Here is a 20,940-nt window from a genome sequence, read left to right as displayed (position 1 = left end):
TCTGAGGACACACTGTTTTGGACGTCGTGAGAAGATAACAAGTGTCATATATTTGACATAATAATGATCGAATTAAATTTAAGGGGATAATTGTGCTCCAGACATTCTATTCTTAATCCCTAATAACATCTACAATTTTAAATGTTTTTATTTTTAAAGATAACAGCAGTTACATATGGAAGACGTCCTTTTGTTCTCAAGAATCACTGAAATATCACTGAAATTATCATTTATGATCTCATTGAGCTGAATTCCAAACGTCCCCATTGGGCCCATTATTCAACAATGATCTAAGTTGTCATAAATTGACCTTAAACCATGTTACTAGACAAACCAAGTTTAAACATGGAGGTTTTTCTCAACCAAACTTTAGTTTAGTATATTTAAAAGTCTCTTAGTGGCATGTTCCCTGGTGCTTATCTTAATCTCTTTCTTCCCAGTAACTATGGTGTGTGTCTGTGGGACAATAAATCAATCTTAACATGATTGTTGAGCTGAACCCCAGACAGACCACCGGAGCTGCAAAGCATCAGTAAGGCTATGTGAGCTCTGGGCACGTGTGGGATGTTCTTGAAAGTAAAGGCTTTCCTAGAATGATTTCATATATTTGGAACGTTTAAGAGGAAAGAACATCAATACACAGTAACATGCCGGATGAGAACTGTGTCTGTGTTCATGTGTTTAAAAAAACAATCATTGTTGTTGTATGGGGTCGGCCACTGACAACATTCAGCCACGGTTTATTCATTGTGTCCCCTAAAGTCACATTTCTTACATTTCCTCAAGAGCCACCTAAGCCTCTGGGACGCATTGACTGTGTTTTACAGGTCAGTGGGCCCCAACAATATGTCTGAGAATCAATTTGGGTTGGCCCAAGAACTGAGCTGGGGGAAGTGCTGTGTTCAGGGACAGGCAGGGATAATAGGAGCAGAGACTTGTGTGGTAGGGTATGACCCGGGGCGCTGGAGCTTGTGATTTAGTGCACATGATAACAACAGCAGACACTCAGGAGGAGGTCCTGCTTTTTATTAAGAAGGTATTATGTTGATCCACAGACACAGACAGCAAAGGAAGTAAACCTCTAACCACTGAACCACAAGCGCCCCCTTGTTTTGGTACTTCTGATACTGATATTGTTCAAGGTGGTTTAGCATTTCTAGCTAGCATATCTTAAACACTGCCCCCTCCCTCACAGCAAGCTACTTTGCAGCATCTAACGTCAGTCAGAAAACCTCCCCAGAGAAGGTAATAATAATCATCCTCCACATAGAATACAGTACAGACTGCTATATGGACAGTCGTGTAACAGTAAAGCGCATAGTGTTGCTTTCGCATTAAGAATTACATTTTGCATTTTTGCAAAGCAGCAATGGGGTGATTTAATGTTGTTGATTCTATTTGTATCTTAATGAACCCTTTTAATAGCCTGATCCTACCAGACCATAGCCTGGTCCAACCAGACCATAGCCTGGTCCAACCAGACCATCGTACTTCATTTCATTTGTACAGAAGGTCTGGAATCGCTCAATTGACAAACGTTCACTCACTTGGAGGTGGGTGTCTGTTGAGGTTTAAAATGATTGGATCTGCCCAGTGCCACTCTGGATCAGCCAACCAATCGCATAGTGTTTGGTCGTGACGTATGCCTTGCACCGGGACCGGCCGGGAACCAACAAAACTCAGCAAAGCTTGTTTGTAGAAATCTGTTCGAGCAGGAACGCATGAATATACCGCAGACCCAGACTGACTACTGAAGGGAAAATCTAAATTTGAGCGGAAGTAGGTAGGCGGGCGGAGCCAGGCTACCCTAGTAAGGAGATTTGCTAAGTTCTACTGTCTGTCTGCCAGCACCCTATAGCCACTGCAGAGTCACGCTCCCCATGCTGGAGTTTCTCCTGGTTCCCGAGTGGATCATGTGAACTATATGACACATCTCTTTATGAGTCACTGTTTGCCTCCTAAAGTCACAGGCACTTCATTGTTTTTTACTATAACTTTGTTTCTTTGCAACTCCTACAGTATTCTCCTGCCCCTGAACACCTCTTCTGCTCAGTCCAGCAGCCACTAAATGATTTGAACAGGTCTTGTGAATATTTATTTTTAATTTTTTTAAAGATAATTTTTTGGGGCATTTTTCACTTTAGACAGGTTGGTGAGACAGACCCTGCGTTCCAAATCACATACTTTTTCTTTTTACTACACTACATACTAAAGTACAGAAGAGTTTTAGTCTTTTTACTACACTACATACTAAAGTACAGAAGAGTTTTAGTCTTTTTACTACACTACATACTAAAGTACAGAAGAGTTTAAGGGCCACGTGACAGAGAGAAAAATCAGATAGTTAAGATTTTTTTTCATTAGGTCGAGAAATGTTGAAATGAATAAAGACGAATACTCCAAAATGCTATTGAAGTTAGTGGGGCATTTATGTATTTTCAACATACTACAATTGACATGCATGTATTGGAATATCCTAAATCTTTTTCTGGCATACTAAATAGTAGGGAAGTATGGGTATTGGAATGCAGGGAGAGTTGAAGTGGGGCAAAGATGGGAATGACATGCAGAGAACAAACCACGGGTCAGATTGTAACCCGGGTCTGCTGCCAGGCCTGAGCCTCTGTTCTACTGCACCACGAGCGAGCCCGTCTTTTGAATATTTTACACTTCCATGCACAGTGTACATTGACAAGGCAACATTTGTCTACATTATTTTGACCAAATATAGTCCAGAAAAATTAGACAAAGCAAAGATTGAAAAATAATGAATACATGATGAATAAAGCACCTATCTCACTGGGCTGCGACTGTTTGCGACAAGTTGGAGACACAAAATTGTGAGAAAATATGCAAATTAGCGACAATTTTCACTTGCAGTCTAACTGAGTTGATACTTACGACACGTTTGCAAATGTCCTTGCCAAAACTTGCCGGGTGCTCGCATTTATGTCTTGCGAACTTCTAGCGAGCGAACAAATGTTTTGAACATGTTCAAAATTCAAGCGACAGGACTCTGCGACTCATGCGAGGAAATTAAGGGGCACTTTACACTGTGAAAACGTGACAGTTTTCCAGTTTTTGGTTTAAAAAAAAAACCCGTTCAGACACAATTTATCTGACATCTTCACTCGTACACATGTTTTCAGAGGAAACGGGCCGAAATCGCTGTAGTAGCAGTGTAGCAGCCATGCCAAGCCAATAGTCAGCGGTGACACAGCCTAGTAGATAGCTCTTCCGGTACAATTTGATGCATAAAACCTTACTGTAACCGAAAATTAATGCCACTAACGTTCATAAAGCGGTTGGTGTAAGCTTGGGGTTACAAATATTGTAAAAGACAAGCTTTCTGTCCTCTTATTTCACCGCATTGAACTCGTAAAAACAGAAGACTTGCTGATAGTGAAGGGGCTTTGTGAGCGGATACCTTCCTGTTAGGCGTACTTCAAAATAAAAGTCAACTCACGTGTGTCCAGTGAAATGCTATTAATGTTTAGGCAGTGAAATGCTTTTACTTTGAAGCCGTAGCCTTAATGCTCCTTTTGTTGAACAGTAGCCGCTAGCTTAACCGCTGCACGCTGATAGTGTTTTTAATGTAGAGAGAGCCGTGTCCCTGGCATATAGAAGTGACACACGTTTATTTAGCTAGAAAAACAGGCAGAGCACAAATCTTTCCCCAGCCAAAGTGGCGGGTGGTCTCAATAACTTACTGCGGTAATCGCTTGGACTAAATTGGCGAGTGTTAGCCTATATTTTAGCGCTGCACGACACTCTCCGCTGATCACAGTGATGGTGCCGTGGAGACACCGTTCATGTTGTCTTCTAACTTTATAACTCGTGTGTGGGTATTTTGACAGCAAATGTTATAGACTACGCATGTGTGAGGGTGGAGCCGTGACGTCAGCGTTATCAGGGGAAATGGTTTCGGTGTTTACAGGAAACCAAAACCGTTAAGTTTTCCAAAAAATCCTCCCTGGGAGGTGATCTCAAAAACCTGCGGTTTCATGCCTGCGTTTGCTGTTTTCCTGTAAATGATATAGTGCAACCGCGGGAATTTTTCCGCGTTTGCACCGTTTCGTGTTGTCGTGTAAAGTGCCCCTGAGACCCCCACGAACGTTTCAAGACACTTTAGAGACTCCCTCGCAAATGCAGTCTCCAACTTGTCGCACACAGTCACAGCCCAGTGAGATAGGGGCTTAATGAATGAAGGCTTGCTTCTCTTCAGGTTCCAGTGCATTTGTTTGTCATCAACAGGTTGTGATGAGTCCATTATAACCTCTTACCAAACAAACTAAAGAATGTGGCCTGCTATGGTACCTTCTTCTAAAGAGCAATGTCTCTTCAATGAAATAAAGACACAAATAAAGTGATATTTATGTCTTTAGCAGAATAGAAAAAGTACATACATAGGTAGATCAGTTTGTCATAGTGAATAAGTCCTATCAGTTATTTATTCAATAAAAACAAGCTTGTCAGAAATAATGCTTAGATACTTAGAATGATTAAATTGTTATGCATTAGTGATATAGCCTGTGTAATAGAAGCAGCAGAGGTGGATATTACCTTGCTATGGGTTGAGCTCCAAACCCCACTGGAACCTACATTTCCCATGATTCCACGGCAACTCATTAGTCTGTCATTAGTCCCTACCTGCCTACTAAACACCATAGCTTTCAAAGCTCCATTTAATCACCTAGGGCTTCTGTTTAAAATGTGTTATTATAACTCAACATCACATTATCTTAATGTTATATTATCATAGAGCTACCACCACTGCTACTACGTACAGGCTGAGTGGTACTAACCGTGACAAGGAAACGGATCTGGATGTATAAGATTGAGAAGTCCCCCTCTAAAGAAGCACTTCTTAATATGCTTGTGTCACCAAGCACATTGTGCCGTTTGTGATTACTATTTAAGATTCGGGTAGCGGCTTCTAGAAGCAGACAGATCATTTGTGGATTAGGTTCTTTGTTTTAAACAGGGGTGAATACATTTCTTAATGGTGAAACAATTGTAAGATTGTGGAGGAGGACACACATTCTCCGTCAGTATGGAGAACTGGAGGCATGCTACAGATGTTTTTTCTCTGGGATCCCTGGGTGTCAGTGTGGAAGGTGTTTTCATGGCTGCCTGCCGCCATGCCTGCTAGGCTGGGTAATCACTAAATAGATGGAAAAAACAGCCTTAGTCTCAATCCCTCCCCAGTGTGGACAGCCAGAGCTGAGCCAAGTATTAACAACTGGCAGCTCAAGTTACTGGCTCCAGGCTTGTTCTCTACTCCACCCTTTCCCCCCCCCCCCTGAGATGTCTGTTGGTGTGAGGGGTGAAAAAGCTTTATGACATTAGAATGACTTGTGTCTGCATAGATTAAAGGAAGTCGCATGTATGCATAGGTTTTACTATCTACCTAGTTCTGTTCACTGCAGTAGATAATAACATACTGTATTACCCTCTGTCTGCACCAAGAGCGCCTCGGAGGTGTTTGGACGCGCAAAAAATGCTCTAACGTTAAACTAATCATTCAGGTTTTTGTCCCGCGTAATGTTTGGACTGTATTCCAGCCAGTAAACGCCATGTTGATGACCAATAAACAGGAACTGAATACATATTCTGTATTTATCTCCATTTTGCAACCTAGTGATCATTGTTTCAAACATAATGGGTTTAGGTCGACTAGAGATCCCTATATGTTCAGGGTTTGATCACTATATCATTGTAATTTAAACTTTGATCAAATTTGTATTTTATTATCTGACCTTGTTTTTCTGACGGCATGTTTTCTCCTTTATTGTGGTTTATTTATTGATTCTATATTGTGTATTCCTTATCTTAAAGCTCCCATATTATACACTTTTCGGTTCTATTATACACCATATTATATGGTCTTAGTGGTCACTAATACGTTTTTCTTTAATTGTTTGCTGAAAAAAACTTTCAGATAATTTATTGTACTATGCTGAAGTTCAGCTAATCTCACAATGGCCTATTTTTTAAAAAGAGCTGCAGCTCCCCTCGTAAATATACAATCTTTGCGCTGCCCCCGCCCCCTGTCCGGAAGCGAAGCCAGATACGCCTCGCCCTCTGTCTGTCAGGGCCGTGGACCAATAAGAAATAGGGGTGTGGGCTGCACAGTGGAAGCTTCTGGCTTTCCAGTTTGTGAGGTCAGAAAAGGGGAAAATTCTGACTGGAGTATATTGGGTGGGGGAGGGGTGGTGGTTTCAGAAAGGGGGATTCTGAGAAAAGGAGAGTGTTATTTTTTTAAATATTTTGGCAGTCTCTAGGCACACCGTGGACCCATGGATATGTTAGAACACATTTAAAAAGTGCATTTAGCATAATATGTGACCTTTAATGTGTAGGCGTGTAGGCTTTATTTTGGAAAAGTGGTTTACAACTTCAGTGTACTATTATTTAATGATTATGAATGAAATGTCAATCATATGAATCAGTGCTGTTGATGGACAAATTGATAAGGAATACTCACACATATCAAAGGAAGACTGCTCACTGCACAGTAAGTTTGGCTGCTGCTTTGTTGCTGATGATTTGAAATATGCTGACAAGACGGGACTGGGATATACCCTGTGTCCAATCCCCATACTTCACTACTATTTAGTATGCCAGAAAAAGATTTGGGATGTCCTAATACATGCAGGTCAATTGTAGTATGCTGAAAATACATACATGCCCCACTAACTCCAATAGCATTTTAGAGTATTCGTCTTTATTCTTGACATTTCTCGACATGATGAAAAAAAAAAACTTCCCTATCTAATTTTTTTTCTCTCTCTCCCGTGGCTCTAAAACTATTCTGTACTTTAGTATGTAGTGTTACTACACTACTCATACATACTCTTTCTTTTCACTACAAGAAAGAGTATGTGATTTGGAACAGGGATACAGTCGCTTCAGTGTAGCGTTTACAAACGCGCCTCCATTTTGACGCACTCGGGAGACGCTTTCGTTGTAATCTAGGGGTTAGGGCCATGTTGAGGAAATATATTTTTTTTTAAACAATACATTACGAGAATAATGCCGTTATTTTATTAGAAAAAAAGTCATATCGCAATATGAGGAGGATACATTCTTAATATTAATGGTAGTAAGTCTTCATTTTACCAGAATAAAAGTTGTAATGTTACGAGAATAAAGTCCCAGTTATTTTAGAGAAGAAATATCAACTTTTCCCCAAATTGAGGAACGTAGAGCATCTTGTTAAATGTTTGCATACTCCTTTCATAAATAAGGAAATGTTTAATCATTTGGCCAATCAGCACCATGTCATCATAAACTGCTGTTGACTGTGTGTGGCACTTCCCCGACACCTGAGACACTCAATTATCAAACTTGCGTGGAAACTGGTGCAGATTCTGGCGCAAATATCACCCTACGCCAGGTATCACGTGGTATTTATCAAACAGTCGGATCTCGCCAATCTCGGCGTACGCCAGGCCAGCCTTGATAAATGCGGCGGCTGAAAACAATCGTTATTTGAATATCACGCCCCTATATTTTCTCAGTTTAGAGGCCTCGTCCAGAGCAGATAGTATATAATATGGATGTATCATCCGTGCTGACCTCAGTTATTCACACGGCATCCAATAATCCTGGTTTATGTGCGTCGCCATCTTGTGAGATTTTTACTCCGCCTCACGTCGGGGGGAGGGAGATACGCCCATCTAGCTGACGTATACCTCCGAGCCAAAGTGAGGGACAACGGGCGGAGAGCTGTCACTCAAGAGATCGCGCCAATACATTTTAACCTCCAAAAGAATTAAAACTAGCCTGCTAGAAAAAAAAATCACCCCCTCAGTGTTGTCATGGAGATATGACCTAAACATACAGACTAGAATGGTTTTGTGGACCAGGCTCTAAATAGGTTTAATAAGACTGTGAAAACGGCCTGTCTAACAAGTGAGTCAAAGAAAAATTGCTCAGTCTTGGTACCACCCCCAGTGGCCACTGGAAGGTACTGCAATGTTTGTCACTTCCTTATTGGATGCTGGTAGAACTCGCTGTGGTTGGGGCTTGGCCCAGAGGTTTTACGACATGGATATGCGCATTACGGCACAGAAGAGGAACTTCTCTGAAGTAGAAATTGACAGAATAACAGCAAAAGTAGAAAATAAAGAGTTTCATTTCGGAGCATTACAAGCAGCATCAAAGAACAGAAGGCAGAAGTTAGCAGTTAGGAAGGAAATAACTGCTGCGGTCAACAGCGTTGATAACAAACGATCTCCAGCTGAGGATTTTGCATTTTAGGTTTACATCAGTACTATCGCTCAAATGCTATAAAACAGCATGTACAATTATATGTCCCCAATTCTTTACATAGATGAAGAAAAAGTGGTCTGACTCAAAAATCGCCACTAAAAAAGCGTGTTGCTGCTCTGAAATGCAACACCAACTGGAGGTGCGGGCATAATATAAGCTAAGTGGTAGAGGAGAAAAAGACGCACCATGGGGACCCGATAATGGTGCCCATGAAATAAATACACTTCTGCAGAGATTTGAATGATTATAATGTATTGACCCTTTTAGATAGCACTACTCTAAAGGGTTTTAAAAACTAAAAATAACACATTTTGCGTTTTAGTGTATGACAGAAGCGCTTGGCACGAGTGGTCAGCCCGGCCGTCAGCTGCACAAGCCGACCCGGCAACGATCAGCTGTGAGAGCGCCCACCGTCCTGCTCCACCAGCAGATCGGAAATAAATTGCTCGCTTTAGCGATCAATGACACATTAAAAGAGGAAATAAAATCTCAAAAGTGCGTCAAATAAATAAAATGTTAAGCTGAATGTTGTGCCGTGTATTTTTGTACACCCACTTTTCTGGGCTACGCACAGTTGATAAATGAGGGCCACAGACACTAGCAAACTGCTCTCTCTGTTTAACCGGTTCCTAAACGATCTATTTTTCAGTCTTATTATCTATTTCTCATCATATTAGTTTTTAGAGCTCTTATGATATTTTCTGCAGGATAAACATGATGCAGAGTAAGGACGCATGGGGCTCCTGCCTGAGACTGTGATGCGTACAGCCTTGTGACTATACTGGCACAGTGCATGGCCATCTGAAGAGTGTGCTGTGCTGTGAGCCAGTAAGGAGCCTTTCTTTAATCTAGGTCAGGATTCACAAAGGTTCCAGGATGACACACTTGAATGGAGGAGTTTTAAATAGTATCTCAAATCTCCTCCTCATCTTGGTCCTCCACACACACACACACACACACACACACACACACACACACACACACACACACACAGACACACACACACACACACACACACACACACACACACACACACACACAGACACACACACACACTGCCCGGAGCAAAGGAAGTATGCACTTTACATGAGGCCAGAGTGCAGCAGGCTAATGCAGCAGGAATTAAAGGAGCCTATATTAATCACTTGAACAAACTCACATTGGTGGAATGGTTGGAGATGGCTGTGCATGTTGACACACAAACACCAGGCTTTATTGATGTACTGTGGAGCCTGAGCCATGAGCTCATTCCTTGGTATTTAAACAGAAGGACCATCTTCATGGCATTTTTCTATCAATAAGTGTGTCCTACAACAAAGTTGAAAGCAACCTAATCCTCAATAAAAACCTTTTTTTTTAAAGAACAAGCTTTTTCTGATTTTATTTTTAAATACAATCTGCCCACTACAGAAATGATCCATTCAAAATGAGCCAAAACCTAAAGGTAGAGTCAGCCATTCTGGAGAACGCTTGTTCCAAATAAAGTGAATATCTCCTCACAATCTGCTATCCGTACTGTGTGTGCACTGAGCAAAAACCCAGTGTTAATACACAACCCAGGCTCTGTAAACTGGCATATTGCTAGCTACGAAGGGCCCTTTGTTTACATACCAATCTACAGAGCCTAGGCTGTGTATTAACACCGGATTTTATTTTTCAGCTTGCAAACTGTAGCAGATGGAGATTCTCACTGATTTTGTCCCCCTTTTAAAGCTGCATGAATCAATGTTTTTGTATTAGCAATGGATCAAATGACTAGGCTTGTGTGTTGTGAAAGGGGCCACTTGTACTGATCAACCGTAGAGAATTATCACCATCTCTGCAGTCCTTCTCAGTGCCACAGAGCCTTGAGCATCTTTAGCTCACTGTTTTAGTAAACCTGCAACTTTTAAAGCTATTATTAACTGTCACTAGCCACAGCAGGCAGCAGCTTCCAGAGAAAAAACTCTTATAAATCCATTGTACCCTTCTTTTGATGCAGTGAGAGAGCAACTAAGAGCAGTCAGACAGACAGACAGACACTAGCTGGTGTAGCTAGTGGAGCATGTAGCCTTAGCATCTAAAGAGACCCATCATATCTTTGGTGGCGACTAAACCAGAGCCAAAGGCAAAATTAATATTAGACTTTTGTTCATCAAGTGGACACAAACACACCTCCAAATAAATGACAGTGTTACTCTCTGTCTGCTGGATGTTCACCTAAGTAACTCATTGCTAACATTTAGCCAGATCAATAAGGTGATGGTGCTCAAGAGTTAGTTAAGACCAAGAGAAAACCCAAGCTAAGTGTTAGAGAGCACATGATCATTACTTTCCAGGGGGACACACAACCTTGATTTTCACAGTCTCATGATGGATGATACAAAAAACATGTTTCTTTCAATTATTTTATTGAAGTGTCACATCTCACTATATACTGTATATATTATTCTTTTTTTGGCATGTTTATGCTTTATTGATAGTGTAGAGAGTAGAGACAGAGTTGAAATGGGGCAGAGAGGGGAGTGACATGCAGAGAACGACCGCGGGCTGGAATCGAACCCGGGTCCGCTGCTGGCTGAGGCCCATGGGGGGGACGCCCTACCAACTGAGCTAAGGGCGCCCCCTACACTGTATATATTCTAATCAGAGCAGCAGTCAAACCACTCAGGAGCCCACAGGACAGATGGGAAACACATTTCATTTCTAAAATCCACGCTGTACAGTATATGAGGATCAGAGGTAAGGCTCTGAACAGTTAAAGCCAACTGGTGATTCAGGGGAGAGATTAAAGACCTACTTCACAGGTGGAATATGAAGATGTATTGAACTCTGAGATCCTATGTAGTAAATGTGCAAACGTTTTTTAAATCGCTTCATCCTAGCCTGAGAAAAGGCAGAAAGAGTGTTTTATGGTCTCACTGTCTAACCCTACATTTTACTAATGTGACATCACTTCAGTAAAAATGTAGGGTTATGATTAACAGGACAGCTGGGCCAAGGGAAGACTGAGGAAAGACTGAGGGAAGAAAAACCTTATTCATTATATTATAATAGTGATTTTATAATGATAGAACGCTGGTTCCGTATTGAAGTATTCCTTTAAGTTAGAGATAAAGAAAAAGAAGAGATTCAGCGACTAAAATCATTTTGCGACTGGTTCACTTTTATTTCTCTGATGATCTGGTGTGATGAACCAGATGAACAACCTTACCCCAGTGGAAATGATCTGTTGTGATGAACCAGATGAATAACCTTACCCCAGTGGAAATGATCTGTTGTGATGAACCAGATGAACAACCTTACCCCAGTGGAAATGATCTGTTGTGATGAACCAGATGAACAACCTTACCCCAGTGGAAATGATCTGTTGTGATGAACCAGATGAACAACCTTACCCCAGTGGAAATGATCTGTTGTGATGAACCAGATGAATAACCTTACCCCAGTGGAAATGATCTGTTGTGATGAACCAGATGAATAACCTTACCCCAGTGGAAATGTGAAGATTGTTGAGAATTAAATTACAACCCCAATTCTAAATAGTTGGGACTTTATGTAAAATGTGAATAAAACAGAATGTGATCATTTCCTTTTCCACATGTATTCAATAAATAACAGAACAAACACGTCACATGTGTTTGTTTAAACTGATAAACTTTATGTTTTTTTTGTAAATATACACATTTTAAATTTGATGCCTGCAACACGTTTCAAAAAAGTTGGGACAGGAGCATTAAAAGGAAAGGAAAGCTGTAGAATGTTAACAAAAATACATTACTCACATAAACATGTTAACAGGTGATATTATCATGAATGGATATAAAGGGGCATCCTGTAAAGATTCAGTCTCCACAAGCAATAATGGGGTGAGGCTCACCACTTAGTGAAGAACTGCAGAGGAAAACAGTCCAACAGTTTATAAACAACTTTCCTGCAAAGAAATGAAGGATTTCACCATCTACAATCCATAATATAATTAACCCATAAGGACCCATGGTGACACCCACGTAACACACACTTTGAATGTCCTACAATCTTCCTTATACAGCTTTTTTGTTGACTTTTACTCATCAAGTCCCTAAGTGACATATACTCAACGTCCTGGTGTGGTGGTAATGTGACAGTCATGTGACTATGTCAGGAAGTGACTTCCCAAAAATTGCATTGTGACATGTGCACACAAGTGAAGGACACAGCTCATTTTAAAAATATTTTTTTTTGTTACTAAAGGTGAGTTTAAACCCATTTAACAATTATAATGCGTTAATAAGGTGTCCTTTATTACATTTAACTTAGTCTGACCATATTTCATGAACAAACTAATGTAGAACAAGTTAGGAAAATATCGCTGTGACATATACGTCACATCGGGTTTTAGCCTTAAAATATTCTTGGAAATTCTGATGTGACATATTTGTCACAATAACAAGAATGGTAATAAGCCGCTCAATTAGCTACGCTGTTTCAATTATTTTTAATTAATAGATGTTCTTTTGTGCAATTCAAATTACATTTGAACATATATAATAAAAAAATAGTATAAATTATTATGTTATTGATCAAATATATTACAAAACTATTTTTGCATATCTGTAAATAAAACAAACACAATTCACTGTCCTATGCTGGTCCCATTTGAATGTAGTAGGCTAATTGTTTTATTTTTTCTTATGTATGACTGAGAATAAGCACTACACTGTTGAGAATGCACTTGAGATCATCATGGGAGATGAAAGTGAATTTGAAGGCTGCGACGACGATAGCTCGGATGAAGACTCAGATTACACTCCCAACAAAAAAGAAATGGAGAGGGAGTGGTGTGGTGTGGCGATTCAGACTCTAGTGAATCAAGTGATGCAGATAGATGAAGTGCCACAACCAAACAACGGTTGAAGGAAAAAAACAATTTTCTTGGAGAAAAGCAGTCCTCCCCTGGCAGGCCTAGAGGGCGGGTCCCCTCAAGAAAGTATGTAGTGGGCTCAGGAACTGGACAGTGTTCGTGTGGTTGCTTGAGCGCCTTCAGGAGCTGGTAGCTAGCATGCTGGTTGCTGGAGGCCAGGGACTGGAGCTTGCTGCTGGAGGCAGAGGTCGACTCGGAAGCTGGAGAGCATTGTGGTAATGGAAGGCAATCCAAACTTGCCGGGGGCAGAGGCTTGAAGCTGTGGACCGGGGGCAGAGGCTTGAAGCTGTGGACCGGGGGCAGAGGCTTGAAGCTGGGGACCGGGGGCAGAGGCTTGTAGCTGGGGACCGGGGGCAGAGGCTTGTAGCTGGGGACCGGGGGCAGAGGCTTGTAGCTGGGGACCGGGGGCAGAGGCTTGTAGCTGGGGACCGGGGGCAGAGGCTTGTAGCTGGGGACCGGGGGCAGAGGCTTGTAGCTGGGGACCGGGGGCAGAGGCTTGTAGCTGGGGACCGGGGGCAGAGGCTTGTAGCTGGGGACCGGGGGCAGAGGCTTGTAGCTGGGGACCGGGGGCAGAGGCTTGTAGCTGGGGACCGGGGGCAGAGGCTTGTAGCTGGGGACCGGGGGCAGAGGCTTGTAGCTGGGGACCGGGGGCAGAGGCTTGTAGCTGGGGACCGGGGGCAGAGGCTTGTAGCTGGGGACCGGGGGCAGAGGCTTGTAGCTGGGGACCGGGGGCAGAGGCTTGTAGCTGGGGACAGGGGGCAGAGGCTTGTAGCTGGGGACCGGGGGCAGAGGCTTGTAGCTGGGGACCGGGGGCAAAGGCTTGGGCTTGTGCTGGCAGCTGGGAGACAAACTCAGGAGGGTATAAAAAGCTCTTTGCCCACTCTGGCAGGGACTCCCCAAGCCAAGGCTGTAGCTCCACAGCTTGGCGTGCCAGCGTCAAGGCTGCCTCTCGGTGGTCGAGTGTGGGGCCCTTCTCCCGGGCTTTCTTGAGGCAAGAAATGGTAAATGTTACCTCCTCAAGCTCGACCTCAAAAGATTTGTCTGCTGGGTCCATACTTGGTCTGAGTATTCTGTTACGGTGAGTGGCAGACAGGCAGGCAAGGAGGACTCAGATGCTGACAGTTTCACTAGAAGACTATTTATTCCTTCCAAAAACTCCAAGAGGCGCAAAAAGGCTAGGCACATGGAACACAGGGACAGACTCACCAACAGGTACAATACTCAGACAGGGAACAAAGACACACAGGGAGTTATATACACACACAAGACAGGGCAGACAACGAGGGACAGGTGCAACATATTAGGGGAGGGAGCAGCAATCAAACAAGAGGGAAACTTGACAGGACATGGGGAGGAACAAGACAGACATACCAAAATAAAACAGGAAACACAGGGAACACCAAAACAAGACTAGACAAAGACTAGTCTGGCTTGACCACTTCAGCCAGCGTCTATTAAGCGCTGGCGTCGGCAAACAACGCTACGCCTCCATTGGCTGCTTCCCGGGGTTAGCCCCGCCGTAGATGATTGTGATTGGTTTAAAGAAATAAAAACAGGCCAGCCCAGTTTCCCCCCGAATAGACGGCTCTAAACGGAGTGCTTCCAGACCATACTACTTGCTGTAGTTTGGTCTGGCTTTGCGAGACTAGACAAAGACAGACCATGACAACAGTATCCAATGAGGCAATGTTATGGGATCCTATTCAGTTTGCGCATTTTGTGACGTAAAACAAATCTTCAAAATAATTTGTTAAACAGAACTGTTAAAGTCACAATATTGATATATGTTGTGGAAATGCAAATACAAATGCAAATGTGTGTTACTAAGCAGAACAACTGTCATGTTGATTAATTTTAAAATAAGGAATACATTTACCATAAACGCCCAATGTGACATATTTGTCACATCACAGATCTTTGACATTATGGGGTAGTATTTGAAAAAAACTTCAGAAATGTGTTCTTTGTGGTCCACTTGGTCTGTGTTATATCCCCCATATTTTTCCTTTAAGGGGAAATGGGTCTGGGTTCTTATGGGTTAAAATATTTAGAGAATCTAGAGAAATCTCTGCACGTCAGGGACAAGGTCCAAAATTAAAATGTAATGCTCATGACCTCAGGTGCACTGCATTAAACAATGACATGATGTTATAAAGGATATCACTGCTAAATTGTTAGCTGATTGCAGCACGTAGCTAATCTACACAGTGTAGGTAATATATAGTCCTTGACTGAACCTGCAATTTTCTGTCTTTTTTCTCCGAGTTAAAAAATCTGAATTTCCCTTAAAGGTCTTATAGAGCTGGATGACGTAGTGTCCCATAATGAAAGGTCTGGCCTTCACTGTAAACCCTCCTGACTCCATCTTACACAGTCACTGAGATGGGAGGGGTCTTCTGACGTGTCCTACAAGATGAGAGACATCTAGAATAAACATGTGGTCCAACTCAATCTCAGGTTGAGCATTTTACTGTGGCCTAACCATGGTGATGCTTCCATAGTGAGTGTGATGGTAGGCCTGCAGCTCCATGTTTATGAGCTGTGGTCGGATGGTCTGGCTGCTTGTCAAGTCACATGATAAGGAACACGCTTTTGGGTTCTTCTCATGAGTCTGTTGTTGAAGCAATGTTGGCAATGTGATGTGAACTTATTGATAAATGTGACTGGGAGTTTGACCATGTGAATTATTTTTAATAATGATAATAATTGACACAGTGAAAGAAGGGAATAACATAAAGCTTGGCCCAGCAATATAAACGGATTAATAGCTAGCTGTTAGCTGATTCTACTCAAAGATCCACTAACTCTTTTTCCCTTTCTGTTTCCTCCAGCGTGTGATAGTAGCCACTGGGGCTCCCACTGCAGTAACAGATGTCAGTGTCAGAACGCTGCGCTGTGTAACCCCATCACTGGAGCCTGTATCTGCTCTCCTGGCTTCAGGGGCTGGCGCTGCGAGGCCCAGTGTGAGCCGGACGCCTACGGGAACGCATGCCAACAGACATGCCAATGTCAGAACGGAGCGCTCTGTCACCATGTGACCGGAGAGTGCAAGTGTTCACCGGGATACACTGGAGCATTGTGAGGCACAAACTATGTCCCTAATCCTTCCTCTTCTTTGTACTGCTCCTTTATAATCCAATCCAATGCAAGTAATGGGGGCACTCCTTTTATTTGTTTAAAAGACTTTACATTACCTTACACTTTGCATCACCATTTTATATATATATAGCCTATATGTTTTAAATAAAAAATTAAGAGACCACTCCAAATGTTCAGTGTTTCTCATTTTACTATTTTACTCGTATATGTTTGAGTAAAATGAACTTGTAGTTTTTTATATATAAACTACTATACAGTATATCACTATTATATGAACTACTGATAACATCACACATTCCAAATAATTTGTTTTCATTTAGAGCATTTCCGTTCATTAATGTAGAGATGCAGTGAGAAAATAATTTGACTGGTCTCTTCATTTCTTCCAGAGATGTATACAATGAAAAGTTAATATATGGAAACATATGAGCTTTCTGTTGTCTCTTTCCTTTTAGCTGTGAAGACCTGTGTCCTCCAGGTAAACATGGGCAGCAGTGTGAGGAGAGGTGTCCCTGTCAGAACGGAGGAGTGTGTCACCATGTAACTGGAGAGTGCTCCTGTCCTGCTGGATGGATGGTAAACACACACTACACATGGACAATCTCTCTCAACTATACAAATAGCAGAATGACCTGTTGTGAGAAAGTCAATCAGACAATACTGGCTGTATAAAGTTTAGCATGAGAGTTTAATTCAAATCAGTGATTTCTGGCTTGGATCATTTTGCACTGCACAGTGAAGTCTTACAGTATGGAATGATAATGCTCAAGTGGAAACACAGTCATTTAAACCACTTTCACAAAGCAGCATCACGGGGGCAGAATCTCTGCCCTGTGATTGGTTCACACTTCAGCCAGGTACAATCACACAATGCTCACAAAGAGAGACAATAGGCCAGAATATACAGTATGCAAACAGGAGTCAGGAAGTCTTATCAACACAGCAGGGTGGGCCTGAGTACAAGACAACAGAAGAGGTGTAGCCTGTCTGAGTGGTGTGCCGGATACACGTTTAGGAACTTAGGAAAGTAACTTTTCAGTTAGGAGACATATACTATGCAATATTTCATATTACAGACCTCAAACTGATAAAGAGTTGTTAGTACATACTGTGAGACAAGGAAGAAGCACTTGAGGCATGACATCATGTAGCAGCAGACATGTAAGAAGTGTCATTAAGATAGATGGAGTAGAAAACCAGGGGAGAGCAGGCAGACAAGGTGATAAGATGTCAGAATGAGCACAACCAGGGCAGAGCAGTGCTGATAGGACCAGCAGCTGCTTTAACATGTTGGATGAAGATGAAGGGCTCAACAGTTCTTTGGATAGGACTGTCAGAAAGGCAACAGACATGCCTATCAAAGACTATAGGAGTCACTACATTGAGTCATAATCTGATAGGAGCTCTGGGAATGTATGCCTTAAGAAGTTATGGACTACAAAACAGAGAGACAGAGGAGTGGTATCCACTCTTCTGTTTGGATAATAGCAGGCATAGAAGACATACGTCTGTAGGCAGAGACTTGAGCTGCTCACATAATAAACAGATATTAAACAGAATTAACATCTGAACATATCGCATATACATATTCTTATTACATTTAACATTATTCTATAACATGAACAGTATCCTATTTCACTACAGTTGTTATACTTATTTATTTATTTTCTACAGTATTCTATTTCAGCTACATTTCACTTTTATTGTATTATACATTCTACATTTTATTTCTATGTATATGGCTCACCTTATCTCTACTCTTCTATCTTCACTGTGTCCTTGCTCTACTGTTGTGTTTATGTGTGTCTCAGGTGTTGCTCTCTTCACTTGTGTTTTTCTCTTCTTCTATATATCACATTGTTGAGAGGAGCCTGAGACTTAAGAATGTCATTACCAATGACTGCTGCTGTAATTGTTAATGTGCATATGACAAATACACCATCTTGGATCTTGACTGTGTTTGCAGGGCACAGTGTGTGGCCAGCCGTGTCCAGAGGGGAGATACGGACTAAACTGTTCTCAGGAATGTCAGTGTCACAACAACGGCGTGTGTTTGTCATCCACCGGACAGTGTGTCTGCAGCCCTGGCTACACAGGAGAAAGGCGAGAGCTACTTTTACCATATAGTATGCAACTATGGAGGTGCCCCAACGACCCTCCGGGGTTATGGGATAGAAGAAGAAGAAGAAGATGCAACTATGGCTGTCCAACGTGTGTCAGGAGGGATAGGGCTCAAATACAGAAAAACAACATTGCCAGGGCCAGAAGCCGCAGCAGTAACCACTTGCTGTGTAAAAACAAAATGAATGTTAAAAAGTAGATGGTGAAATATTGTATATCTTGGGTTTCTACGTTAGGGAAGGTAAAATAAGGAGGGTAAACTGTTTGTGTAACTCAGTGAGAGTGAAGCCCTATAACAGAAGCTCAGTGACTGTTCTGACGCAGGGTTTAGGCCCCATATAATTAGCAATATCAGAGACTACACCATATACTTAGGCCGACCAGTGACAGGACAAGAATAGCACTTCCAAGTGTACTTTATGAGTAAATAAGGGTTTGAGGGGCAACCCAAACGCCATGCTATAGACTAGCATGCCACACCCAAACCCACTGGAATCCATTAACAGGACAGGATTTAAAAGAGAGAGAGAGAGAGAGAGAGAGAGAGAGAGAGAGAGAGAGACAATCAAGCTCATATTTGCCTCTTTCTCCTTCTTGCCTGTCTTTAAATGATGATGTATGCACAGGGCATTTTTTCTCCAAACCCAGCTTCTTTGTGTTTTGGTTGGACTGATGTGGGTTTACGACTAAATACATGTAGAATGTCATTGTTTGTAAACAGAATTCTTTACCTCTTGCACCTTCATTTTTGTTTCCGTAACAAAATGTGTTGATTATGATCATGAACACAATCCAGTTTAGAGGATCTAACAACATAGTGGTGCAATGGCTTTTGATCATATCCATCCTAATAAATCTAACTGACCATGAATCTAACTGTGTGTTGCTGTGTACAGGTGTCAGGACCAGTGTGCTGTGGGTTCCTATGGCGCTGCCTGTGCAAAGAAGTGTCGCTGTAAGAACAACAGCCAGTGTTACCACACCAACGGCATGTGTGTGTGTGAGCCGGGATACACCGGGGAGGTGTGTGACGTCAGACTGTGTGCTGATGGACACTACGGCCTGCGCTGCAATAGGAAGTGTCCATGCTACACACAGCATACACACAGGTACACATACACATCACCTGTGTTCTGCATATAGGAGATAGGGTCTATTTAAAGCAGAAGTAAGCCATATATTTGTTGTTAATATACGTGTTAAATCGCTGTATATTCATACAGTTATCACTTATTATACAGTGTGCACGCTTCATAACACAGGTCTTTCAGTCACTCCGCTCTGCACGTAATTGGCGAGACACTTTTCTGGTTTTCCACAACCTGATATCCAATCAGAAGAGAGAACGCTACAAAGGGGCATGTCTCTCTGCCGGTGCATGCGCAGAGAGCGACAGAGGGGTGTTAGTTTACCAGCCTACAATGGCGGAGCAGGTAGAAATCCTTCCCAATGTGGGTTTTATGGTTTTGACCATTTTTGAACACACTTATGGATCTGAGATGATGCTAGATAACTCGCTGCTTGAAGACCGCAGTGCATTAATGTGGTGACGTAGGGACGAGGGAGGGGACTGCTAACTGCAGTAACTGACAGGAAGTTAGCTAAAAGAACCATTCCGCTTACTGAACCTTTAAGATGAGACACTGCAGGTGAACAGGGTAGCATTAGTTGATAAATCAGACAATGAACAACATATGATCTTATCATTCTGTAATAACCTTCAGAATAGTGCAAAGACTGATTATGGAAAGTTTAGTTGATGTAAGGGCTTTAGAAGTTGAGATTTTTAGTTAAAAGTAATAAAAATAACTAGTGTTGAAATAATAGCACTTAAATATGGTTGTATAGGAGCAATAGCCTATATGGACACATAATTCAGACCAGGTTTAGTCAATTGAACACATGAATGTATATTTTGGACCTTCTTATTCATACACCAATGAAAGAAGACATGTTATGGAAGATAAACAGCAAAATAATCTCAAAATTGACAAGTGCTTGGAAAAACAATGTGTTTGCCTGCTGTTTCTGGCCTTAAAGTGGCTCACTTTGAACCTAGTTTAACAGAGAATAGAGTCAGTGATTAGCATTCAAATCTGTATGTTTCAAACGTGAGTGTTGTGTTTGTGTGTGAGCTCCTGTTGTTGGGTTGACACAGCTGGTGGTCACATGTGTTGCCCCAGAGAGCAGCTGCTCCTGTGCTCCTCAATGAGAGTGCTGTGTCAGGTGGACCAGCTGTCACTCAACCACACACACTCACTCATACAGCTCATTCACTGTGCATTATCCACACCCTGCAGGCATGACATGTCCTAGAGTTTTAAAAGAAAAATGTCTTAAAACTGGAGCCAACTAAATATGTGATTCAGGTTGGATGGGGGGCATTTTGCTGTGTAAAGCTTTGAGCTCAAGTTTGGTTATTTTTGATGAAGTCAAGCTATATTTTTTGAAGTAGACATTGTGCATGTGTTATTTTGTTATTCTGTTTTTTTTTCTCCAAATCTCTGCCTGTGCCAACTGTGGACTCAGTGTTTGTTGTGTGTAGATATGGCATGTGTATG

General features: G+C 42.0%; 1 protein-coding gene across 1 annotated transcript in view; it reads left to right on the top strand.

Annotated features, from left to right (window-relative positions):
• The window catches only part of megf10 (multiple EGF-like-domains 10), a gene marked incomplete at its 3' end in the record, with an annotated part of 86,760 nt that overhangs the window by 32,275 nt on the left and 33,545 nt on the right, over positions 1 to 20,940 (top strand). The window contains exons 6-9 of the mRNA XM_080047264.1: positions 15,991 to 16,237; positions 16,714 to 16,834; positions 18,225 to 18,361; positions 19,276 to 19,488. Of these exons, the coding sequence (XP_079903390.1) occupies positions 15,991 to 16,237; positions 16,714 to 16,834; positions 18,225 to 18,361; positions 19,276 to 19,488 (718 nt within the window). The remainder of the gene's footprint in view (positions 1 to 15,990; positions 16,238 to 16,713; positions 16,835 to 18,224; positions 18,362 to 19,275; positions 19,489 to 20,940) is intronic.

This window comes from Ammodytes marinus (genome assembly GCF_949987685.1).
Source record: "Ammodytes marinus genome assembly, chromosome: 18".
NCBI classification, from domain to species: domain Eukaryota; kingdom Metazoa; phylum Chordata; class Actinopteri; order Uranoscopiformes; family Ammodytidae; genus Ammodytes; species Ammodytes marinus.
This window is presented reverse-complemented; position numbering and strand designations above follow the sequence as displayed.